The sequence below is a fragment of the Oryza brachyantha genome, chromosome 10 (assembly GCF_000231095.2).
Source record: "Oryza brachyantha chromosome 10, ObraRS2, whole genome shotgun sequence".
Lineage (NCBI taxonomy): Eukaryota > Viridiplantae > Streptophyta > Magnoliopsida > Poales > Poaceae > Oryza > Oryza brachyantha.
The window spans coordinates 8,059,484-8,087,230 of NC_023172.2; the positions used below are offsets into that span (position 1 = coordinate 8,059,484).

Sequence of the window (27,747 nt, forward strand, 5' to 3'; positions counted from 1 at the left end):
TAAAAAAAACATTTTTATCAAATAAATTTACTATTAAACCTCGGATGAAAATATTTCTACCATATAAACCTTTTGACCATGTCTCTGATTAGAATTCTGCATGGCAGCGTTGTCTTGCCACGTTAATGTTGGTGGCATGGACAAAAAATTCATACGGTGAGAATATTTTCATCCAAGGTTTAGTAATAAATTTATTTGATAAAAAAGTTTAAAAAATAAAAAAAATCCCGTCGCCGAGCAAACATGCACCACAGCGGAGGAAGTTAATTGGCACTCGATCCCTGTAGTTGTTGGTCGTTGAAGCATATAGGTCCCGCTAATTATTTTGATAATTAATGATAAGCACTACTTATAGACTAATTATTGTATTAAGAGTATGCAAGAAGAGTTAAATCCACACATCAAGGATGGTGACCACCGATTAAAATTGATGACGCAATGTTACGAAGCAAAGATGAATCGTCTGGTGGTTTGCTTAATTGATCGAGGAGCCAGGCGATCAAAATGTAAAGCTAGATTGTTTTAGCTTTGTCGTACTACATAGGGGTGGCAAGCTTGGGAAAAGATGATCAAATGTCACACTAGGATTGCATGTTTGGTTTCTCCTTATATCCTTGCACTCGAATACAGTACATCCCAGCTACATCATTATTTTAGCTTATGTGGCACTTGATTATCTCCAATCCGATATTGCTATTTGTTACTTTTGGAGGTTGTCGCCTTATAGACGGCTTGGTGGGGTCCTGGTAACCTTCCAAGAAGATTGCGGAGGCCTAAGTGACTTTTGAGTGGTTTCAGAGCTCACCACCTTCTGAGCAAAGGAAGAGTTACTTTTAGCGATTGAGACTCATGAAGATTATTTCATAGCACCTTGTCCATCCCTTGACAAGGGGTTAGAAGGCTTTGTGGTTGAGTGGTAAAGTTGGATTCACTTTGACGGGGACTAGAAAACCTGCAAGTGTTAAAATATTGTATGAAAATTCCTTCTCACTTGTCCATTTACTATTGCATTTAAATTCTTGCAATTTACATTTATAAAGACTAATTGAGCCGCTATCATCTAAGGATTGTAAAAGATAACTTAGGTGAGTAGTTTAGTTTGATCACCCAAACTCATCAACCTAGGTTAGTAAAATTGAAGAGCGCAAATTGTTTAAACCACATTCATGTGTGTTCAAATAGTCAATATCGTTTAAAGTGTAAATAATGGTAAATAGACAAAAAGATATACCAGTCGTAGTCTATGATGAAACCTTGTCTAACGAACAAGGCACAAAAGAAGAAGTACTCTGGTTTAGTTTCAATTTTAATGTACACTATATATCTACATTATTAATATGACGGTACATTTGAAATACATCAGTACGATAATTTTGAGAAAAAATCAGCACATACCACGTAGCCATGGATTGTTTCTACTAATGTTTCATGAAACCTCATTCTGTATTAATATTATTTATTCATACATGTGGGGTTGTTGGCAGTTTGACATGATTCTTCCAGAATATCTAAGATTCATGTATGATATTTTCTAAACTTTACAAAAAGGTCTACAGACGCGCGCCAAAACCTGTAATTATATATTACTTTATAATTTTCATACATACAATCAAAATTCAAAACGATAATCAAATCTTAAGACCTATTTTTTTAAAAAAAGGAAAAAACTTAAATGTCTGATCAAATATATTTCTGAAAACTTGATGTATTTTAGAGTGGACCAAGTAATGTTTGTAGCTTTTAGGTAAAAAGGATTTAGAATTTTTTTATTCCTCAAATTTTTTTGTGTGATATAGCTCATACCCAAATTATATATGGCCATAGGTGTTGTGCTGTTCTGCTTTTGTTGCTGCTGATGCTGAGGCCTGAGTGCTGACTATAGCTGATTGCGTAGTGATGGATTAGTGGTGTACAGCTCACAGGTAGATGAGGGTGATGACTGATGGATATTTCTTCAATTAATTGCCACAATTAAGAATACCATCATTATAGCTACTCCAACTCTTGATGGATTTTTCTTCATCATTGTACCAGAAGATTGTATTGTTTTTATGCGTGAGAAATCTACAGATAAGCAACCTGACCGTCTGCCAAACAAACAGCAGTCCTATTTTGTTGTTGCAAATGTCATAGCTCAAAGAATGTTAAAAATGCACTGCTTTATTTTCTGGTGCCTGCCATACCTAATTACCTAATTACACATTGCCACAAGATAAGTACAAAAATAGAGTTTTTTAGTATATGATCAACTCCATCCTTTTTGAATATTTTTTTTCCTTTCATAGTCTTGGAGGGTGGATCTCCAAATTTGTTCAATAAAATATTTTCAGCGACAAAAAGTCTGATGATATAAACTTCAGATAACCAAATGCAGCTTTAAACTCAAACATGTTAATATGATGCCGAATGTTATTCCCAGCACATATTATAAATCCATAAATATTGGCAAATAATATGTCTCTCTAGTCAAAATTTACTCTGGCGCATAGATTTTAAGTATATGTTGTAGCATAGAAGAATATGGACTTATATGTTGTATTAGTGAATTTCAAGCTAAGGTCACACTAAAACAGGCTGATGGCGTATTTCATAGTAATTGCCTTTTTGTTAAATAAATATTTTTAGGCTACCCCCTCGCAGAAAAATAATCGGTGAATTTTTATTACGCTATTAAACATTTATCATAACATCTTCTATATTTGAATCCCCGAAACATTATACAACATAAAATCCAAGTAAGTGGTAACAAAATCAATGGACACAATAATTGAGCCAAAAAAAATGTCAATTGCGTAGAACACCACCCAGCATCTCTGAGGTTTAATAAAACCAAGAAAAAGAAAAGCAGAACCTGCAACCATTTTCCTTCACAACTACTGTATGTGTATAGTGAAGCGGTAGGTAATCACATGGTACCACATTAATTAGATTTATTGGTACGGTTTTGTTTATACGAACAACAGAGTATTTTTTTTGAACCCATCCTAACAACGTATCCATGCAAAATAATTATTGAACTCCTGGAACTACATGTTTAAATTAAATTTATAAGCAGATTGGTGAGAGAAAGTACTGTTCTTGTCTGGGGCATCCAAGACACTGCAAGTACTTGATCAGGTCCTCTTGTAGCATCATTTCAGAGCAGTACATGTGGTGCCAAAATATATGTTTTGTTTGCTTTGATTGTGGCTTGAATTGTGATGATTAGTTTTGGCAGATATGGTTTTCAATGAATCAGCTTAATAGTGTTTTTGGAGCAATTATTGAATTACATTAAAAGTTTGCTTAAGATTAAAGGTATTATCTCTTGTATGTTTATGCATAAGCTTTGAATTGTTTCGGTCAAGTGACACATGTGCGTATAAAGACAAAGACTAAGCAATTATGCATTGCTGATGAGCATAAAAACAGAAGGTTCCTGACAAAGTTATCTACCAAGTTACGCTGTTTTGTAGGTAGAGTTTAGCTAGGTTGTTTGCCACGTCATTCTCCTTTCATTTAACCGATATATAGACTCCTATTTGATGACTTTAGTTAATGGTCTAAATAAGGGGGCAAAATTAGCTTTAAAGAAAGCTAAACAAAGCCTCTTTTTGTAGGGGGGAGTACATGTTAAGCTAGCTTAATTTTGTTAATTTGTAGAGTTTTATCTCGGTCCAACAAAAAATAGCTCGAGGCACCGGTATCTCATGGTACCAAGTCGTTTTTATCATTAGATCTAACAATGTCTATCCTATTTAGCTAGATCTAATGATGGGGAACGATCTATTATCGTGAGGTATTGGTACATTGAGACACTTTTTATTGGACCAAAGCAAATCTCCGATTTGTACTTAAAAAAATATGTATTTAACCATGCTAATATTATACTCCTACTTCGCTGGTTCACACAACCATAAACATAAACATGTGTTCAGATAAATATTTTGGGTGGTTTTATTTGGAGAGTTTTTTTTTCACCGTGATAGATAAATCTTACCATACGATGCATTTGATAATGATGGTTTTAGTCGCATGTGTCCAGTTAACTTCGGTTGGTGGCAACTAAAGATACTAGTAGCACTATAGTAACCGTGTAACAGAAATCAATTAAGTTCAAGTATGAAAGTACATATGGGCTTACTGCACTAGTCCTGCCTCCATTGCTTAAGCTGCTACAGTGGCAACAGCACTTCAAAATCATTCTGGAAATTATTTGAATTGACCATGATGCTTCATGCTTTAAGAGGTACAGGGGGACATATTAGAATTTTCTTCTCATTTGCTTTTCAACAGAGAGGGTCTGTCTGCTAGGAATCAGTTAATAATTCGATAGGAAAGCCACTTTCATGTAATGCAATCCAGACATGTTCATTTTTATGATAAATATCATTGATGGAATTACTGAAAAATACTGAATAAAACGGTCGAAACATGGATAACACAACATATTAAATGTGGTAATTAAGGGTTCGTATATATTTCCTCTATTCTATATTATAAAGCTTTCTGATTCTGCCTAGATTTATCTATTAATTGATTTATATGATTTGTATATGTATCTAGATTCATTAACATTCATATAAATATAAAACCTAGAAAGTTTAACATTCTGAAATGACATTAATAGTTGATTTGATAAAACATGCAATATTTCACTTTTGTTTGAACAGCTATATATCTCAGTTAAAATGTCAGTTTTTTCAAAAGAAAAAAATAAAATAAATCTATTAGTCATGTGTTTCTGGTAGTGCAAGGCAACCGATTGTGAAAGGCTTAATGCATGGCACCGCAAGGACCGGCTGTGGACTGCAACTTCAGAACACTATGATAGGAACAAACTAAACATTAAAGTGCACCTTAAGCTTCTAACAACTTAACTTGCTATTATTTCTGTTAAAAATAAAAATAAATAAACAAACAAATAAATGCCCTTGTTAATCCATGCATTAAATAAGAACAATTTTATAATCCTTGAGAAGGTACCAGGATGGTATTTTTTTCTATGTAAACTTGGTACCTCTTTAGTATCTAATTTTACACTAAAATTTTAATACCTCTCGGTATATACTCAAGTATCGTAAAATTTCTCGTTAAATAATCTTGCAAACTGCAGTTAAATATTATAGATTCGAGATTATACGGTTGTATTTCCTATCCTTGATACCAAATAATAATCTTGCACATACAGTTTGACAAGATTCCAATATTTAACTGGTGTGTTGGGACAATGCTACCGCTGTATTTAGAGCAAACTAATTAACCAGTTAATTCAAAACAACTAGTGCTGCGTGCGCAGCCGGACCACCAAATTTTATCCCTACTTCCCTGACAGGTGACAGTGTAGTCCACTGCATAATCATCAGATGATTCATTAATTGTGTTTAGTTGGTCCACCCATATCTTGTGCAGCTTGATATAGATATACTCCCTCCATCCAAATTGATCATCATATGAGATATAGGTATAAAGATTAAGAATCTATTTAATTAGCATTGGAAAACTAGTGTCACGAATCCCAAACTGCATGTATACATGCATAATCAAAACTGATTGGGTAGATACGTAAGCATTTAATGCACGTGTTAATCAAAGGGTCTTTCACGCTACAATTAATGCATAATAGACTATTTTCTCTTATATGATGGTCAATTTGAGATTTCTACTTTTCTCTTATATAACAATCAATTTGGGACGTAGAGAGTATCATATAACGACCATCACAATGCATAACACTAGTCATACTTTTTATATCTCCATGTTACAAAAACTAGTACCACACATCTCTTCTAATACAAATACTACTAATATATATTTAAATTTTATGTTAATATTCTCTTATTGTATCTTAAATGCCGTTTTTTATTTTATTTACTTCTAGGAGAACAGTCACCTGACAAATAGTTGGTTCAATCCTATGGAGGTACCAACTCAGGGGCCTAATCAAACAGAACCTTTATTGGTTTGCTAGTTGGTTCAATCCTATTTCTTTGACTATAATTGTCTTTTAGAGTACATAAAAATAATTCAAATATTTTTCAAAAGTACTTTGTAATACTATTCTGCATATTCAAACTAAATATTTTAAAAATTATTGATGATCAAAGTGTCATAATAGTTTGACTTTAACATTATCCAAGACATCAATAATGATGGCAGCGGAAGGGAGTATTAATCTTGTTTGCATGGGCTTTATATCTGGCCCAAAAATGAAGTAAAATCGTAGACAAAGACAACGGGGGAAAAGTGGAGAATCCATTCTTTGGTTGGGAATCTTTGGATGGGCCTCGTTTTCTCTTTTCTGGCCCGTACATATGTAGAGAAAAAAAAAGGACAAAAGAAAATTCCGGGCGTATTACTACTGTTTTTCATCGAGGGCCGAGAGGGTGGATCGAAGCGATTGCAGTGAAAAATTGAACGCTTTTGCTATTCATCAGGTGCCTGATAATTTTAAAACTGTCAGTCGAATTTTCGTCAATAGGATCTGCTCCAAGATTTGTGCATGAAACCAGGCCAGACAAGGCTTTCTTTTATCTTAACAGATCACAATTTTATGGGCCCAGCCCATTTAACTTGCTGCGGGCTAGTAGACCAGCGGTAGTCATCGTCTCATTGATCACCTTGGAGTCAGGGCAAGCAATTTCACGGGTGGAGAGTTAGGGCCATCGCGGAGGCGCGGAGACGACGGCAGCGGGGGCTTCTGTTTCCTTGCTCAGATGATGCACGGGTGAGTCTATTGTGTTTCCTATTGTTCAAGTTCATGATTTAGGGCTTTTGGTGTTTCTCTATTGGTAAGTTCCTGATTCAGAGTTTTTCATGTGCTCCCTATTGGTTAAGTTGCTGATTTAGGGTTTTTTTTGTTTGCAAAGTAATGTCGATATTTCATATTTTATACGGTATATGTTTTGGATTGATTTTGCGAAAGCAGGTCGGTCACATATTTTGTGTGTGAATCAGGGGAGGGAGGGGGTTGGGGAGGAGAGCACCATGTATGTGATGAGAGAGGATGTTATTTTTTGTTTTGTTCTATGCGAAAACGCTGTGACTCTCGGATTATCAAAACATATTTATTGGGAATGCTACTCTAGAAATCCCAGTGTTGAAATACGAACAATATTTATGTCTTTTGTTTGTTTATTGATTTATTGTTTGGGTCTGGATTTAAGAATTTGAAAGGGATGTTTTCTGGTGTTAACAATAGCTTCTGGAGATCAAAAGACTGCTTATTTGTGTTAACAACTGTTTCTGAAAATCAAATAGATTGATTGTTTCAGTAGGAATTGAGCATGTTAACTGAAACAGATAGACACTGTCCATACAGTTTGGTTTTCTATTCAGGTTCATCCAACTCTTTTTTTTTTTTTTGCTTCATAGCCATTTGATTAGCCTGAGGGTGCAGTGGTTTTGCATCTAGTAGTATCACTTTGTCCAAAATCAACTGCTAGCTCTCGTGTTACCAATCACCGATGAGGAGGTACAAGTTGACTATTTTGTGCATTCTGATCATTCTTATCTGTCACCTGGGGGCACTTAGTTGATTTTGCTGTCTCCAGTAATTAAGCTGATTGAATTTGTACCATGGTTACACATGCTTCTCTGACCTTAATATACAGATTTATTTTAATGAACAGTGGAACTTACAGAACTAAACGTTTGCAGGTAGCAAGGATGAGATGTTCTTTGACTCGCGGGCATGGTTAGATTCTTTTGCGGGGAAGCCCAGACTGGGCTTTACCAATTTCATTAAGGAGGAGGCATGGTTAGATTCTGACTGCGAGGATGACTTCTACAGTGTGAATGGAGGAAATGCAACATCTGGACATGTAAACTAACTGTCTAACGGAATCTCATGACAGTAAACCTTAATGTAGGACATGCAGTGATTTCCCACCGCTTTGTGTGTTCTAAATACACTCATTTGCAGATGCCAAATGATACTCTCATCTTTGATCACTGCCCTTTTTGTCCTTCTGATATGATGCTTGCTTTTTTGTCGCTGTTAATTTTGCTCTGAGAACTACCGATGACACATTTTTTTTGTTTTGTTTGTACTTTAAGTTTTTTTAAGGAGACTGTATTTTTTGTTTGGGACTCACCGCACTTTTCGATTATATGTGCAAACTCAGTTTAAAAAAAAAATGAAGTCAAGCAGCTCAGATGAAGATAGCACATCATCATCTGACTCAAGCCGTTCATCCTCATCTGACTCAGACCAAAATTAAATCATGGTCTCTGTTAATTTTGTCTATACATAATGGAAAATTTTGCAGCTGGGTGGGTAATTTTGTTGGGTGAGATTTGTTCGCTTTGTCAATGTCTGGTCTAAATTTTGCTATTTATCAGCTCGCTGATTTCTTTTTCTAAACTATCGGTCACCTATACTTGCACAATATATATGCTAAATTTGCACATAGCTTAAACTAGAGTTGCAAAATATGAAAACATGCAACTTTAACATAAAAAAGTGCAACTTCAATATAAATTAAGTGCAATAATAGATTTCATGATTCTGGTTGAGTTGGAAAAAAATTAATCTCGGATTGCTTTATGTCATTCTATCATAATTTTGTACCTAGGTGGGAAATTTTTGTCAAATTGAGATTTGATTGCTCTATCAGAATATAATCTAAATTTTTGCTATTTACCATGTCTTTTTCTTAAGCACTGAACTTGCACATAGCTTAACCTATAGTTGCATAATATGCAAACAAGCAACTTTAGTACAAATGAACTGTAACTTCAGTATACATTAAGTGCAACAGTAGTTTTTATATGTTTTGGAAAGCATTTTGTGTTAGCGTAAAATCCAGGTGTGTGTTGTGTTGCTGCTATTTGCATCTACTCTTCTTTCTGCTGATTTTTTGGACTGTTTTGCTTGTGATCTACAGGCCAATATCCTTTGCGCCAATTCTCTAGAGAAATCGGTCTGCAGTAGCAAGAGATACAAGAGAGGTGGGACTTCACTCCCCTGGCTATATGTGATCCCCATGCTTGTTCTATGGGAGTGAACTATGGATGCAGTGGTGGCAGTAGGATAAGTAGCAATATGTATGTAATTTTTGGGAGTAACCTGCAAGTGCAGCAGTCGTTGGCAACTGGTAGTGCAGTGGAGCAAGTCTTATATTCATGTTTAGGGCAGTTGTATACTTGTATTATTCCTTGATAGAAAATCATAGCTTTCTATCATTTGTAACGTATGTAGACTTTGGAAAAAAGAGACAGAATAAACACATAATGCACCAAGAGAACGTCAGGTTGGTATGATAAGTTGAACCTTCTTCTGAGGGTATATTGCTGTTGTATTGCTTATTCTTCTTGTTTAGGGGCAAAGAGCAGTAAAATTTTGTATGTGGATGGATTCAGACATACAAACCAAAAGGCAAAACTACAATGTATTTTTTTCCTCTCATGTTGTCTTCATCGACCGGATCTCTCTATTCTCTTGATTTAATATGTTTAATCTGGGATAGATGGGTATGTTTTTCACGCGAGTTTTTTTTTATCTTCCCACCTTATTTTTTCACCTATTTATATACGTGGCTTGCACAAAAGCCCAAAGCCGAAACACACATAACGAAACTCATTTCCAACGTAACCATTCATATTTTTGGGTCAAGCCCAAAATACAAAGGAAATCCTAAATACAAATGTAGCCCAAAATATAGATCCATTTTTTTCGCACATTACACATATGGCCCAGACGAAATAGAAAAATCCAGCCTAATTTTTCAGATCCAATAAACCGGCCCACACAATGACCCAATAAAATAACCAGTTAGCAGCAAAATCGTTATTGTTTGTGTTTGCATTCAAACTTTTGGATGGAGATCGGACGGGGAGTACAATCGACTGACGGCTTCCAAAAAAATCAGGCGAATGACCAATAGGCGAACCCAAAATTGAAAATATCGAATACTACATCCATTTTTAAAATTCAAATATTTTTACATAATATAAATATTTTTAAATTAATGTTTACAATACTATTTGTCCTATTAATAACATGTTATTTAAGTTTCTTCCTATCTATCCCTCTATCTTCAATTTTTTAATACTAGAAATATATCTGTGCACTGCAAATAGGTACACACACATAATAATGGATTGCAGTCACATGCCCATAGAAAAAAAAAAGAAATGGTTCATACAATTGTAAACATGTACATGCAACAAGTAATGAATTGCAATGCCCATATAAAAAAAGAAACGCCCCATGAAAAAATCACTTGATGTTTTCTATTTTTTAAGCGATGATTTTTGCGTGGCGTGGGATATGGGGATGGAAGACTTCACTTTTTAAAAGTTGTAGAGATTTATCGAGGATTTGGGAGTCATCTAAGTCTTTTCATATTAATTTTACTTTGTGCTAAATAAACTAGAAATATTTCTATTTTAGAACAAAGCGAGTTGCTAAGAAGAAAGTGTGAGTATATCATGAATCAAACACTGGACGTTGAGTTCAAACCACATATACACCTGCCACTCTAATAGCAAATGCATCAGTGTGAAGGCTGAAAAGATGAATTAACAGCCTCATCTTTCGCTTATAATGATGAATAAGAATTAGTGACACAGTAGTATCTATAAAAGTAATTTACGTATAAAATTCTATATACATGTTATTATTGTTATAGAAGTAAATGATATAAAATAATATACAATGGAAAACCCATAATAAAATCCAAAATAAATTCTAAAATTTAAACTTCAGCATATGTTTATATGAAGTTGTCAAACCAAGAGGCGCACCGCAGATACTACTAGCTACAGCACACTGCATACTCAGCCTAGTTTGGGTCCTGGGCTATTTGCTCCGTTTGGTAGGAAAAACAAACTAAGGAAAAAAAAAAGAAAGAAAACTACCCTGGTTTTACGTTAGAATGCTTTGCAAACTAATAAAAAATTCTTTCTACAAAATGTTTAAAAATTACTATGTCTGATTCACGATATAAGATTTTTTTAGCATCGCTTAGATTTATATGAATACTCATGAATCTATACATATATAACAATATACATTAATAGATAAATAGATGAATTTAGGTATAGCCAAAATGTCTTGCAAAATGAAATAGGAGAGTAATTAGCTCAAATTTTAAGTTTGTGACATCTGATACTTAATTTATCATTAATTAATACTCCCTCCATCACTAAATATTTGGCGCCGTTAACTTTTTTATACTCGTTTGGTTGTCGTAAAAAAATTTTTAATCTATGTAATAGATAAGAAATATAAAAAAATTTGGTTACATCAACTAATTAATCTCCTGATAGGCTGATGGATGATGTTGCAACCAACCAATTGATATGGAAACACTATAATAGATCAATCGACTATATTATCGATGTGAAAGCAATATATGAAGATGCATGAAAAATTACCAAATGTAATCAATTAATAATTAACTTAAATATATAAAATATCTATCCCATCTTATTAAGAATAATCTCGAAAGCTTGGATATAACCAAGCCAGCACACGCTTGTACTTACAGTTTAATAAATATTGGTTAATTATTAATGTGATACACCGACAGCCATCAGCTATATATGGCCAAATAAAAATAAGCACAGATTTACCGGAACAATCAATATCGTTTATTAATAATAATCTTCCTAGAGTCGGCTTAATAGAGACATTATAAGATTATAATTAGTAAGAATAGATGGAACGTTTAGCAGATCTAGGCTAAAGATCGATCTAACAAGCTGACAGCTTTTATTTTTATATGACAACATCATAACTCATCGGCTGAAAAAACAATGTGCAACATAAATCAATATAAATACCCCGCGCGTGGCTGTGGGAGTCCTGTATGATAAGATAGTGGATATGAGTTATAAAAATAATTTCTTACCTACTATATGTTTTTTCATATGTTTATATGTTTTTTACCTTTATCAATTATCCATAGGTTATAAATAATTGGGTTGTATGATGTGCTTTTTGAGAAAAGTGATGCAATTACACTCTTGATGAATTATCCAAAGGCTAAAAATAATTAAGATGATATGAAGAGATGCAATTTATACCATTGATGTACCATCCTAAGGCTAAAAATAATTAAGATGATGTGGCTTAATTTACACCCTTGATGTATCATTCTAAGGCTAAAAATAATTGAAATGATGTGGCTTCATGAGAGAATAGAGAATGCCATTAAATTTATAGAAAATAGGGATAACAACTATTTGATAAAAACAATGTAATAAATTGGACCTAACTAAGATAATATAAGATTACCGGGTGACTAGAACTGTTTAAGAGACAAAAGTAACTTAAATTGAGTTGATAAGATAACTAGCGATCATACAAACTTGACCAAAAAAGTATTGATCTAGTTGATATGATTATATCGGGTGACTAGAACTCACCCACACATGATCAAATCCAATGTAGCTCTGCTGAGAGTTCGCTCCATAAAAAACTATTATTAAGGGTGGTGATGCACCGAATATATTGAGCTCCTCTACCATGCCCCTAGGTAAACATATTTATATTCTCAGGACTACTTAACCCTCTTTGATTGGGCTTATATGCCTTTTAAATCAAAAGGCATAAGCCTAACAAAACAAGTAACTTTAATTTAATGGATATTTTTTTTAAAGCCCAGCCACTCTTACATTATTAAGAAAAAACTATATTTTAGTAGTTTTTTTGTTGGTTTATTTGAAATAGAGGTAGCACGCCCACTGTTCATCTTGAAGCTTTAAAGCAACTAGCTCATGTACCATACAAACCAAAAAGTCGGCTTAAAAGCTTTAAGTCAATAAGCCTAAGTCCAAACAAAGACGAACTTAGAGCAAGTTCAATAATACACCGAGCTACTAACTCTAATTCATCTCTAGTTAATCTAATAGTTAACTCCTATAATAATTACCTACAAAACATATACTAACATGTTCCACCGGTCATACACACACTGTGTCTTGAAATCCGCGCTGTAGCTGACTACAAATCTGTAGCTCAGTGCTCTTCTCTCTTATCTCCTTAAAATATATTTATAGCTGGCTTATAGTCTGTTATTATACCGCTCTTATAGTCCGATTCGGTTAGAAAACTTGATCAAAATTTATTCCAAAAAGGAAAAAGAAAAAAACAAATTTGTAGAGGAAACTAAATCTATTTCTGACATGGAATGCTCCTAACCCTTTATGGAAACATCTTTCGAGACTGAATCAGCTTCCATCGACTCTACTATTCAATCATCTACACGTTTTTTTATCTTGCCTTATTCACACTATATCTTCCGCATAAATCTCTTTACGGCAAGTCAATTTTTGTCGTTCAAATTTGCCTAGTCAAACTTAGCTATCTAACCCATTTGACTAGTCGAGGTAAATGCCAAGGCTTGTCCTAATTTTCTGAGAAAAGACTCTTATCATACTATATAATAATAATAATAATCAATATATATACTTCATATATATATATATATGTTATTGTCTTAATTATTTAAATTATAGTTAGAAATAATATTTATATATAAATAGATGTAAAATTTGGAGTGGAGGCCATGTGATTTGGGGGCCAGAGCAGCCGGTGGATCGGCCCGGTAAATGACTAGGTTGTGTGTTTTTTTTTTCAATACAAGCTAAATCCTACATAGCTAGTATGATAATTAGTCTTTCGGAGATATTCTAACATGACAAGGGCACTCTAAATGGCTCAACTAAATTTGATCATCCACATTGTCATTTAGATGACCATCTAAATAGATTCTCTTTATATCAATTATGCATCCAACATAACAAACATATTACTATATTACATCCTCCATATGTATTATATTGATTTTTAACATTACCTTTCATGTTGTTCTTACTCTCTCTGCTCTCTCTGCTCTCGAGATTGAATACTAAGATATGGAGTTAGAAAATAGAAACGTGAGTTTCTCTTTCTGATATGGATGACACTTTGTTTTTGGAGGAGATGATGATGGAGTATCTGTCGAAGCAACTATTTTCCCCACGTACTCTCATCCCTATGTTTTCGCTTCCGCTCATGCTTATAAGCTAAAATTTAAATTTTAACTTTAAATTTAGAGTTTATTTTAAGGTTTTTTTACTGAAACTCATTCTTCATTTTTGATTTTTAGATCAGTAAGAATACATATATAAATATTTTATTCACATATTATTTTTATTTATAAAAATATTGTTTGACTTTTTTATCCTCTCATATTTCAGGATGAATGATAAAACACACTACAAACTCTCTAATAATATTGTAGTGCGCGCTATATTATTTCGGGCTTATTTGGAAAGCTTCTGGCAGCTACACCCCCTCACAAAACCTATAGAAGTTAGAAGCTTCCCAAACAGTACTAATTGCAGAATTGAAATAAAGTAGAGATTCTGATAAGCTGACTGCACATCTGTTGATTGCTAAAATCTTGAACTTACTCTTCGCGAGAAAAAAAAACGAATTTATATGTTCGAATCTGTACACATCGTGATCCATGATCGACTGGGCCCACCTGCCAGCTCCACCCCGGTCCCACCACCCGACAGCGATAAACCCTTGCGGCGAGAGGAATCAAGATAACGAGCGGAGGAGGAGAGCAAAAGCGAGATGGCGGCGAGGCGCGGGCGAGCCTGGGAGGAGGACGACCTCGGCGGCGGGGGCCAGCCCCCGCACCTCGCCGCGCCCGTCGTCTGCCTCGTCCGCTCCGCCGGGGACCTCGCCGCCGGCGCCTTCGTCGGCTCCCTCGTCGGATACGGTCTGTCTTTCTTTATCCCCCTATTTGCCGCCGTTTCATATCGCACCCTCTGTGTTTATTGATTGATTGATTGATTGATTGATGTAGTAGTAATTAGTTGTGTGATTATTAATGGGAATGTTAGCTCGCGTGTTATAGGAAAAATTCTGGCTTTGTTCTTTTGGGGGGAATTTCTGGGATGACAGCGAATTTGTTCTTGGTGCTGGTGAGGTTAACTGTGGATGGGAGGAAAAAAATGTAAAATTTTGATGTTATCTAGAGATTGTGATTCCATATCATGAACAAAGAGTTTCAATTGAAACGGATATAGCTTGGAAATGACAAATTGGCATTCCTGTGGACTCAACTGTAACAAGACCGTAATCTTTCTTCTTCAAGAACATTGTTATTTAAGTGGCTGATCTTAGTAAGCAGAGGGATATTTCAATATCCATACAAACCTAAACATGAGGGATTCCTGTTGGAACTGAAGCAAGTTGAGGTGGCATGTAATAAAAATACACTGAAATAAAAATGAGGATTATCTTTAATTCGTGCCGGAATCTGGATAGCTCATTGGAGAAGAGGTTGGTACATAGTTTTTCTTTTCTCTTCAATCTCATAAGTGAGGGTATGTGAGCACCTGATAAAGCCATCTAGATCAAATTAAGCATAATTCCAAACTGTACAAGCATGATAAACATGACCTTCAACAGTAATCACACTATGCACGCAAACTAATTATGGTAGCTGGAAGGTTAGTACTTTGTAAGACTGAAAAAAGGGATCCTTTAGCTACATATTTGGAAGAGATTGTCCATAACGACAATCAAGATTCCATTGTGCAAGGCTCTTTTAAATGACTTTCCATTTGAATGCTAAAATATGCTCAAGTATTTGTTTTTTATTCTCCAAATTTTTACTTAGAATGCCTATATGACCTTTTCCCTAGGGCAAGGTTTGCTCACTAACAAAGGTATGAAGGGTTCACTCAGTAGTGCTGGATCTTCTGCCAAGGTTAGTTGATAATTATTTATTCAATATTTGGTTACATAATTAGTGCTATCCAGTCATATGGAAGCTTGCTCATGACAGAACTTTTGTATTAGACTTTTGCAGCATTGTCTGGTGTCCAAAGTTTTATCCTGTGCTTGCTTAGAAGATTGCGAGCAAAAGATGATAGTATGTGCATAGCTTTAGTTTCATTACTCTTTTAGCATATAAAGAGTAAATTTTTAGTATGAACTAAACTCTTTTTTGTCGCAGTGATCAATGCTGGCGTAGCTGGTTGTTGCACAGGACTTGCTTTGAGCTTTCCAGGTAAATTACATAGAATTACCTTTATTCACTATCTTATCTGTATCACATTTGCTGTTTTAAATAGTGCCTCCAAGACCCCTCAATAATTATATGGTTATTTCTTGATAGAATGAAGTGGATGATACTTTGCAATAATCTCTCTAAGAGATTTGTTTAATTTCATCTAGGTATTCTCATAATCTATTGCTAAGTTTTATTTGAATAAATCTTTTGAAATATTCTTGCCGTGCACACTTTTCTGTCCATGTTGTTCTTTAGAAAAATATTATCAATTGCAGCGAATTCTGTATGTATCATTGTGTGCTGCACATGGGGTGGACATCTTTAAAAATCCTGTTTAGTTAGTAGTTTCCAAACCACATTAAATTCTATAGTGTTTTGGATGTCTATAAAATGGTTTATTCACATGATAGCAAATGTCTTTGTGTGTTCTGATGACTTGCTTACATGATTTTCTAGAAAACTGTTAATGCCTATGCAGCTTTACCAGTAGCGCATGCCCCAATCGTCAATCTGCCATTGCTTTTTACCAACAGTAAATTTGCCATTGATTCGGGATGAGAGTTGCAAATTTGCAACCTTTTGTCTAAACTAGTCTCTGATTTATAGTTATCAAAAAAGTGAATAAGTATCAGTTGCACCTGTACAGACCCGCTCTTTTATGTTAGATTGATTGTACGTTTTCACTAGAGTCACTCAACATAATTGCAAGCCTGCAACTGTTTGCATTTTATTCTTCTGTAATTTTAGCAGAGTTATCGTAATTTCAACAGAGCTTCTACTGGGTTGGGGAGTGCGGACCAAAATTTGTCCAAACACATACAGACTCCCTTTGTTCTTCACACACCATATATATCATTCCAATATGATTTTACTTCAAAACAATATACCATGGCCCCTCTGGTTTCTGATAAAGCTTTGCAGTCGATGAACATGCATGGAATTATTCTTGAGTTAATCAAATTAAGGATGATGTTATAGTTCATGAGTTGATTCTGAGTGGTCCTTTGGATTTCATATTTTGTTAATAGGTTTTACATTGGTTTTGCGGTACAGATTTTAAGTTGTAATTTTATATTTTGGTTAGGTCATTGGAATGCCAACCACTTTAACAAAAATATTATTTTTTGAACCTTTGTGAAAATTTGAGATGCAAACAACCCCTTAGAGAAGACCATTTCTTTTAAAAGAGTTCTATGAGCTTGGTACATCCATTTTGGTAAAATTAGTTTTACTGCTGCACTGTGGTTCTTCGATGATGCTATATTATTCAGGTCGTACGCTGCTACTTTTATAATTCCTATGTGGGTAGTTTACTTTTTCTAAGCAAATTTATTTATGACAATTAAGACACTCCAGATCAAGCACACCATTTCCGTACGCCAGCAGGATTATAGGACTGATGTGGAATTGTGGACCTGACCAACTGGATAACTAGCTCCAGAACAGGGGTGTAGTGTTATGGCTTGTCATGTGCATGGTACAGTAGCAAGGCTCTTGGTGGTGAAATGTCCTCATTTCCTGACATGGTGGAGAGTGCAGTGAGCAATGGGGGGAGGGCTGACTAGCGGAGACAGTGCGATATGAGGCGGCCTGAAATGGAGGTTGATGTGCCTTATGGAGTGAGGCCAGGTCTGCACCTGGCCTGTGCACTCTAGCTGCTAGTAAACAGATAACATCCTGTGCCTGATGTATGATGCCAGTCACACCTCTTCCTCCAATGTCCACTGCACCTTGAATAATTGCTCAAAGTGATTCAATCAAGGCTATGGTACCCCTTGCTGTAAAAGGTTGGAAGCCACATTTAATCGAATCATGAAGCTCAGGACTTCATGAGATAGATGGAGCAGCACTTGGCTCTTGCACTAACTTTCTGTGGGCCAAGGACAAGAGACTAAATGGCATGTCCTGAGGAGAAAGCACCAGATGAACGAGGTTGCTTGGTAGGAGGAAGACAAGTCGAGGGATAGATAAGATAAAATAGAGTTCTGAGATTCTTGCTTGATCTAATACATCCGATTCAGCCCCTTTTAATAGATACCATAGGGGATATCCTAACTTATTGTAGCCTTAAGGGGATACTTAACGAATTGTATCCTCATGGGACACATTACAACCATGAAAGATAACTAATCTTATCTAATAATTGCCTTCATGAGAAACCCATGCCTACTTGCTATTTCTTGTCATGCTAGTGTCATGGCTACTATGTACTTGCGCCACTCCTTTCTTGGTGCAACACATAGGTCCCTTGCTTCTGTACCACGCACATAACATGCCATAACAAGAACAATAACGTGGTACTGTGCTGGTTCCTTCTATTTCTGTAATAGCATTAGAAAATCATTCAACTGTGAAAGAAGTGGAAAAGAATGGGAATATAACTTTTAAGTCGGTCACCTGGAGAATGATTGAGGTCACTACTTTTTGGCTGACAGTGTCTTAGCTAAAAGATGAAACAATGGCAAGATTTGTTCCATTGCTTCCCACCGAATCATTGTAGGCTATTGAGCTCTGGCAGTTGCGATGTTCAGAACCATAATATAGCAGTACAAAGATATTTCCAATTTTCAATCTTCAGCACCAATGTTTCAGTACATTTACTTCTGTTTGACTCAGGCTGCAAGTCTCTCTTGATTAAAACATGCACCGTATGCTCATATATTTTGTTCTGCCTCCTGAACCAGGTGCACCGCAAGCAATGTTCCACAGCTGCGTTACCTTTGCAGCATTCTCTTGCATAATGGATGGTCTCAATAAGCAGCAGGCTGCCATGGCAGCCACACTTGCCGGTAAACCTTCAACCATCAAGCATCAGGAGGGTGATGTCCTCCCACCGTTCACTCTTCCGCCGCTGCTGAACGCTTCAGATGCTTTAGCTTCATGCTGCCAAGCCTTCCTCAAACGAAAGGACTAGAGTGGTGAAGACTCGTCACAAAGAAAATCTTGCTCCATTACTTTTTATCTTTGCTCTCTTAGCATTCAGAATTCCCTCTTCAGTTATGTCGCTGTGTTTTCTTTGAAATTGATTAATTATGAATTGTGATCTTGGTGGAGACTTGTAGTGGGTGTAATACATGATACACCCAATCTTTTGTAACTACTTTGTGATGTGATGCACTTTTTAACAAGCTTAATGAAAAGATAACAGCAATATCAGTGCTTATAAGGCTGTCTTCACTCTGGAAAATGTTTATGATTCATGTCCTGTTTTCTTGTCAGATATGCAGAATGACACATGATATACATTACAGTTGCGGTTCAACAGCCCTATAGCTCAAGCCAGCCCAACATTATCACATATTTGTTCTAGTACTATTTGTATCATTATCACATTTCCAGCTAAACCTCACAAATGAGGCAGACATTATCAATTATCACCACCACCTAGTACCATCTAACAAGATTGATAGGCCCATTTCAGCCATGCTGGTACAATTAATGCATCACTGACACACTGTTCAAGTTGACCTGACATCAATGATCACACACTACAGAAGTAGGAACAGATGGGCATCCAAATTCCCCAATAATTGTGAAATATCAGTCTCAATAATTGTGAAATATCAATCATCTGAATTCTGATCCTAATGACCCAACCCAGCAGGGGCAGTGGAGGTCGTTTTTCTGGCCCACCCTGCCGGCCGCACCACATGCACTTGGCAGTTGCTTTTCCACCCTTCTTCCACTTGGAGAAAAGTTCAGCAGCTCATCACTGTGCAAACCCACAGAAAGATTTGTATCATATCCACTTCTAGCTCTTCACAACAATAATTCAGCCATTTCAGGAATCAAAAGCTTATCTCCTACCTGCTGTCAGTAGCAGAGATGTCTGCATCATCAAATAGCCTGTATACCTGGAAGGAATGAAGCCATAAATATAACTCAGTTCCATTCACTTGTATTTATTCAAAGAACATCCAGACAAAAAGTTTATTCATACCAGGGTCAAGAACACAGAGTATTTGACAAATCTTCTCAAATAGCCTTTTGATATCACTTCACAAATCTGCTCAAAATACCACTCCATTTCCTTTTGCCATCTCCCCTTAGCAGAGATTCAGCCAGATATTCCATCCTCTACCCTTGTAATCTATGAAATCTCTGCATGCCATGTGCCCATGCTATCCTGCAAAACAGCATGCCATTCAACACTGCACACATCAGTACCTACCTTACCTACCTCTCAAGAACATGTTTTGTTGGAGGGGAATTGAACCCAGTCCATTGGGTTTGCCAGGGATTTTAGTTCAACATCTTTACTAATCTGAAGAAATTGGGTGTCACCACCATATTTCCAAACAAAGCCACACACTTGATTTCCCCACACAGGATGATACTACAGAAGAAAGCTTTATCAGGCTATCTAACAAATTTAGTTCTCTATGCAAAAACATATTTAGACAGAAGTCAGCATATCTATGTTGCCCTTAGAAAGAAAGTGGTAAATCACAAGTCACAATCTGCACAGACACCAGGAAGGCAGGCAGGCAGAGGCAGGCAGCCATTCCAGGAGAGCAAGAGGACAAGTGTCCTGAATACCTGGACCCATCCAGTCTAACCCAAAGCCCAAACCCTGTACTTTGCCCACAGGTATCCCAAAACCATCTCTGTTCGGCATACCGGTTAACTTATCCAAATTCTCTTGTTTTTCACGTACATGTTTCCCAAATTGCTAAACGGTATATTTTTTACGAAAATTTTCTATAGGAAAGTTGTTTAGAAAAATCATATTAATCTATTATATATTTTTTAATAATTAATAATCAATTAATCATGTACTAATATATTAATACGTTTTCCATGTGAGGTATCTTACCTTATCACCATCTCTCAGACTCTGATTGATTGGAGCCCCCAAAGTCTCTCCCTGACTTCAATGACACCTAACATCTCCCACCAAAGAAGATAAGCCCATAGATACACTAACAAACATGCAGTGCTCCACCCCCTCAATAATTCGGGCTCTCAGTTCCAGCCTCACCTATAAATACACAGGTTGATGCACACACAGATCTCTACCCAAATAGCAGTTTAGCATAGCAAAGTCTGCATCAGAAGGCCTCCTGTGATCAGCATGGCGTCCATGGGGTTCAGCTATGCACAGATTCATGTGCAGCAGGACAGGTGCAGGAGTAGGAGGAGGAGCAATGAGCAGAAGATGAAGAAGGCAGAAGAAAAGGAGAAGAGCAAGAAGGGCATGTGTGAAGGAGATGGGGAGGAGAAGAAGTCCATGGCTGCTGATGAGAAGAAGGCTTGCTACTCATGGACCAGCGAGAGGGTGCATCCATGCTCGTCTCCAGCTTCAAAGATTGGCCGGTGATGCCGGCAGCTGGCCATGGAGCTAATTAAGCTAGTACAGCCGTGCAGGAGTCTGTCTACCTTTAGGATGTGATTTCTAAAAAAAAAAAATTGAGAGAACATTTCCTTCAGCCTCATCAAGGAAATAAAGATGGTTTCTGTTTGATCTTTGTGTCTTGTCCTTGGGTGTAGTTGTCATTGGAAGGATCAGAGAAATGGAGAAAAAGGCTGTTGGAAACTGAAACATCTTATATATGCTTGGGAAGTACTGACAAACAAACTTTTTTTCTTACTGTTCTCTGTAGTTTTATTTTTTTAGCTGATTGCAACCTTCATTAAGATTGATTGGTAGCAAAGACAAGGATAGAAAACCAGCAGATTGAAACGTGAACGATGCTTGAACATCTCTGTGTATCTGGAACCTCCCCTGAAGTGTTGCGCAGCACCATATGCTGAGCCAAGCTCATCTTCTTAAGGCAAGGAAGGTTGCCAGCATGTATTCATTTTTGAGGACTCAACAGAAGGTTATGCCAAAAAAGGAGCCAAGATAAGGCCGAGGTGGCCCACCTGAATATATTACTTCTCAAAGTGGAGCCACTTCAGCCTTCCTTCGAGTTTTTAGGAAGAATATGTGCAACACGCCAACACACGGATGAGAACCCGGTGCAGTTGCCAGTGTAACGGTAACTTAAGCAGTTACACGAGCATCATACGACGAAAAATGAATGGGTTAGATCAACACATTACTGTAGCAACCATTTACTGTAGAGAAAAAAAATTATTTTATACATCTTAAAGCAACAAATCTGAACCATTGGATCAACGGATATTTTATTATACTTAAAAAGTATCTCAAGGTATAAAAAAATTTTAGTACAAATTTTTGGTATGTCAGGTACTAAACTTTTACACTAAAATTATGGTACTTTTCAAAGATGGTAAAAAAAAATCAAAGTATTTATGGTCTAGATTTTATGTAGAACTTATTGTACAGTTGTAGTACTAACTGCATTTGATCTCATTCCTCAACATACATCATTTTTTTTTTGCAGTAAAACACATTTTATTCTGTAATGAAGTAAAACAGGTTGCTGTTGGTCACGCGCCTGGCACTTACCATCTTTACACCAGCACGGAATTAACACGATCACCTTCCATTTATCTACGCGTAATGATCGGCATAGCTCATTTCTTCCCGGTCTCAGCGCTATATAAAAAGGAGAGGCCATCCTATGAGAAAAAACAATTTTACTCACATTCCACCTCTCTTGGAAAAAACGTAACCCCCGATCACTAAAAGAGCACTAGAGGAGAACCGAAGGGGTTACCAGTGTCGGTGGCGACCAGAAAATACTGACGATCCCTTTGGGATCAAGCCGATGAGTACATCTACATCACCTGCACAAATACATTCTCTACGGTCTTTACAGAAGAGATAGAGGCAATTGCGATGGCTTCAAACAACGGCCAGTGATTTATATTTTCCATATTAGATGTTCAAATAGGCTAAGCATATAAATGTTAGTAGATTAGAAAATCTACAGTTGCAAGGATTCTAACATGTTTATGGCATAACACACATTCCATATTAACTTACAAGTCGTATGTAGTAAAAATCAATTTCTTGCTGCATCTTGGCAAATTACATAAGCTAGATCATACTCTGTTTGCTGTTTGCATGATTTTTTTAGCAATATAAAGAGATACAAGTTGTATAGTAAGATGGTTATTTAGCTAAGTTTCCATGCATAGAGGAAATATGAAAAGTAATTTATGTGATGATTTGGAAGAAGAAAAATTATGACAAATCACAGAACAGGGAAACAATTATTGGACGACTATGGAAAAGGTGGTGTAGATTGTGCATGTTATTAACAAAAGGGAGAAGAAATGGTTTTTCATGAAGCTGTTTTGCCCAAGGAAATCCCCTTGGTTCTGATACGATGTTTTGGCCGAAACTATTGAAATATAATGTATAATCTTTCTGATGAAAATTATAATAAAAGACGATGCGACTTCACTAGATAATCACTTATTTAGATATATAAGACTTCTCATGTGGTTTCACACATTTGGGGATCGCTTATTCCAACATAAAACCTTCGGAATTTAATCTTGCATAAATTCTGTTTCATGAATGGTTGTCTACCCAAACACCATTATGTTTCAGAAATGTGTTGCCTAGTGAAACTTCTTTTCTTAGTGGACAGGCCATTGACTCATTTGGGCAGTGGAGGCTAGGAGAACTGATTTCAATAATAAAATCCAAGGTCAAATAACAATTAGGATAATGCACACTATACTGGTAAAACCAGTTGGCATTGCTCCAGTGCTTGTACTTTCGAAGTGCCGGTACCTCCCAATCCAATATATTTTTATCGTAGGCCTTGTTTAGATCCCAAATTTTTTTTTCACAAACATCACATCGAATATTTAGATATCTAAATAGAGTATTAAACATAGATGAAACAAAAAACTAATTGTACAGTTATGGAATAAATCGTGAGACGAATCTTTTAAGCCTAATTAAGCCATCATTAGCACATGTAGGTTACTATAGCACTTATGGGTAATGACGGCTTAATTAGGCTCAAAAGATTCGTCTCGCGATTTATTCCATAACTGTGTAATTAGTTTTTCGTTTCATCTATGTTTAATGCTCTATTTAGGTATCTAAAGATTTGACGTGATGTTTATGGCAAAAAAAATTGGGGATCTAAACAAGGCATTAATTAAGTTACCCAATAGCTATTGGAGAAGGGCAACTCTTCGGTGCATTTTACTGGTAGTATAAAAAAATATATATTTTACTTTATTAATTACTTGATTAGCAGTATTTCGTAATTTTGTTTTTTTTTTTCAATAAAGATCACACTAAAAATAACGATATTACCCCTTCAAATTTCTACTCCACCTAATATTGTTGGTAGTATAATTTAATCACAACCGTTTGATAAAATAGATCAACGGTAGAAAATAAATTCTACTACTTATAAAATGCACTGGAGTCAGCCCCATTGGAGAAAGCAATGGCATGCTTACAATTTGCAGATAAGTTAATCCAGAATGGGTTGTCACTTAGCAAGTAATTAAGTGCATAGCAACGGTGAGCACAACATAGCCAAGCAAGTAAAGCTCTAATGGCGTGGTGCCTTGTCACACTCTCACTGATGCCACTTGACAAGATCCAATTTATATTGCAGCAAAAAGCTTGATCACTAGCTAAATTTTCTTTTGAGTTATGCCATGTACTCCCTTATAACCTAGAAGAGGTTTCTCTGACTTAAAGTCTTAAAGTCAAAGGGACATTGAGGCGGACATGTGGGCCCTACCGTGTATGGGCCCACATGTTAGCGACATGGGTCCTCTGACTCTAAGTCAAAGGATCCCGTTCCCTTATACTCCCTTCGGTCAGTTTTATATGCCACTTTGGACAACCAATACATACTAGCCCCAACTATCAACGATTTGAAGTATATATGGTGAAAATAAAATACTACCTTCGTTTTATATTGTAAGACTTTCTAGTCTTGTCTAAATTCATCAATTGCTGAATGTATATAATTATATATATATATATATATATATATATATATATATATGTCTAGATTCATTAGCATTCATATGAATTTAGGCAGGCTAGAAAGTCTTACATTGTGAAACGAAGGGAGTAGATAAAATCGTAATCAATTTTGGAGCAAGAAAACATTAAGTAAAAGGCTAAAGTGTATATGTGAAGTTGAAGATAGAAAATAATCTATGTAAATGACTATATTCCTCGACCTTGGACTTTTCTCTATAGAAGTAGGAAAAGCTGTATCATACTGTTTATGACGAGTCCAAATCCGTACTGTTTTGTATTGTAGAGGATCCTATTTGCTATATGACGGGATGGGAGAGGCAGACCGCTATTTACCTTATGCTTGCTCACGATTTTCTTGCACTTTTGTATTTGAATTTAGTATCCATTTCTTGGTAGAGTAGACCAGGAAATCTGCAGAGTTGGTGCCTATGAAAAAAAAAGATAAACACACACACACACACATATATATAAATAAATAAAGAAAACAATTTTCAATTAATTCTACAACATGTGAATTAATTAAGCAGTAAGCACTCGGACAAACACTTACCAGAAAAATATGTTTCAAATATAGCAGTTATGTTGTTCACTTACGTGCTCACTAGGGTGGCGCACCCTCCCAAACATTTATTACCTCTGCCCCATAATAACTTTATTTTTCGTTTTCCGTGACCAACATTTGACCATTCGTTTTATTTGAAAGATTTGTAAAAAACTTAAAAAAATAGTCATTACTATTTATATTTTATCATCTAGTAAAAATAAAAATATTAATCATAAAAAAATTTCAAATAAGACGAAGAGCCAAAACATTATATGAAAAAAACTAAAAAATAATCTTATTTTGGGAGTTTGGGACGGAGATAGTAGTGCATAAGAAACAATAGTAAGAATTTTTTATGATCTAACAGAAGCAAGTTATCATAATCAGCTAAAACACGTACGGATAAATCAATATGACAGATTAGCAGATATAAATTACCAAAATGTAATTCACAAATTAATTAAATGCTGAAGATTCGATGATCAATTTTCAATGAAATGAATTTGAGTGTGCTCTGATCCTTGAAGGACTTACATGACATGCAAAATGTGTAGTATTTAAATGTATCAATGCTAAATAAGAACTGCCACACTAAAGTGCTAAGTTCGTTCTTCTTTAGCACCTTTCACTGACGTGTGGGCCCATCAGCGTCTCCCTCCCCTCAATTTGCAGGTCTGATATCGATGACACCAAGTTACCATTGGTAGTGGTTGTGGAGGTACACGAAAGAACATCACTTTGGGATGAGATTGTCAGTGTCATTCTACAATGGTAGCTTCGCATGATATCAATGCATGATTGGTATAACAAACGAAAATAACATAGAATGAAAAACAAAATGGGCCCGTAAGTCAGGTGACTGAAATTTTTAAGGATTTCAATCGATTCTCTCTTAGACGTTGGATCTTCGTCAAACGGCTTGGAATAAGAATAGGCAAAAGGACATGTGTGGGCTTTCCACCACATATCCCTGTCTTCGTCCACCCTTTTGGGTTTCGAAATGGGGTTAGTATTTATGGCTTAATATTTGGACTTTTGTAGCTAAAAGTTAGATGTAGTTAGGCCGAGTGTTTTCTTCCTCAAGCCAAACCAAACAAAAAAAGTGGAGAAGCAAAGGAAGAAAAAAAAACGGAGAGTAGATGGGGAAGCAACAAAATGCTAATTGGTTGATAGACGAGGAATAACAAGATCCAGTTAAAAAAAATCCAAAAAAAATCAACACATTCATAAAAAGTCCACGAAAAAACAAACTACAAAACAACACATGATGAAGGGAAAAGTATATGAGTACACATAATTTGCTATTGCAGTAGCAACAGGGCACATAGAAAAATGGTTAGATTTTTCTCACACAAAATGGTTTCCAAACCTATATAAACAATGCATGCACTTAATTTATGCTGAAGCTGTTATGCTAAAGTTGTTTATTTTAATATTATGCAACTATAGGATACTGTTTGTGCAATTTTAGCATACAGGTTAATTTTGCAATTGTAGTGTGACAGATAGTTAAAGAAAAATAAATCAAATGACTAATAAAAATAGAAAAAATTAGATCAAAATGAAGAATTGTTGGGGGCAGAATGCAAAATGTGGGATTGATGTAATTGTGAGATCCAGTGTAAAAAATCTAGAAAATTAGGACATTCATAAAAAGGCCATAAAAAATAAAAAGTACATAGTAAGGCCCTGTTTGTTTCCATTCAAGATTATTACAATCTGGATTATTAGGAATAATCTAAAACAAACAGATAGGTTATTATGATAGCTTATTACAATATGTAAGCTAGATTACTATAATATGATAAGCACCTACATAGGTGTTTTTTTTCGGATTATTGGTTGGCTAAAGACCCACTGTGCTTTGACATTTCGAAGTCACGCACGTTGCCACCGCTTACCTCTAAAATAGTTAAGAACATTTCAGACTTTAGTCATGCAAACCCAGTAATCTAGTCTATCCAGTAATCTGATAAATAAACAGATTACGGTTTATTCTCTTTCAGTTATTGTAATCTAGCTTATAGTAATCTAGATTAATAATCTAGCTTACAATAATTCTAAGTAGAAACAAACATAGCCTAAGTTGTACTTTATTTATACTAAAGTTGTGTTTCCCTTATGCTAAAATTGTGTGTTTTCAATTATGCAGATATTGGCTAAGGTTTGAGCAACTTTATTCTACGCATTGTGCAAGTAGCAAAGTGATTAGTGAAGGAGGCAAATTGGTAAATGTTGAACGTCAATGATTTTTGTTTCAAAAACAAAATTAGCTGGAAGACCAACTGGAGCTACGGCCACAGGCTCTTGAGCTCCTG

General features: G+C 35.7%; 1 protein-coding gene and 1 long non-coding RNA gene across 2 annotated transcripts; both read left to right on the forward strand.

The window, feature by feature from the left end:
- The first annotated feature begins 6,595 nt into the window (after window positions 1-6,595).
- LOC107305111 lies at window positions 6,596-9,327 on the forward strand. Its single transcript, XR_001551203.2, has 3 exons — window positions 6,596-6,706; window positions 7,639-7,802; window positions 8,868-9,327. It is a non-coding gene; the product is annotated as an uncharacterized LOC107305111 (long non-coding RNA).
- A 5,184-nt stretch (window positions 9,328-14,511) lies between these two features.
- Window positions 14,512-19,167, forward strand: LOC102713773 (mitochondrial import inner membrane translocase subunit TIM22-3). Its single transcript, XM_015841482.2, has 5 exons — window positions 14,512-14,702; window positions 15,634-15,698; window positions 15,791-15,863; window positions 15,948-16,001; window positions 18,689-19,167. The coding sequence occupies exons 1-5, from the start codon at window positions 14,555-14,557 to the stop codon at window positions 18,916-18,918; spliced, it is 570 nt and encodes a 189-aa protein (XP_015696968.2). The 5' UTR covers window positions 14,512-14,554; the 3' UTR covers window positions 18,919-19,167.
- Window positions 19,168-27,747: the final 8,580 nt, after the last annotated feature.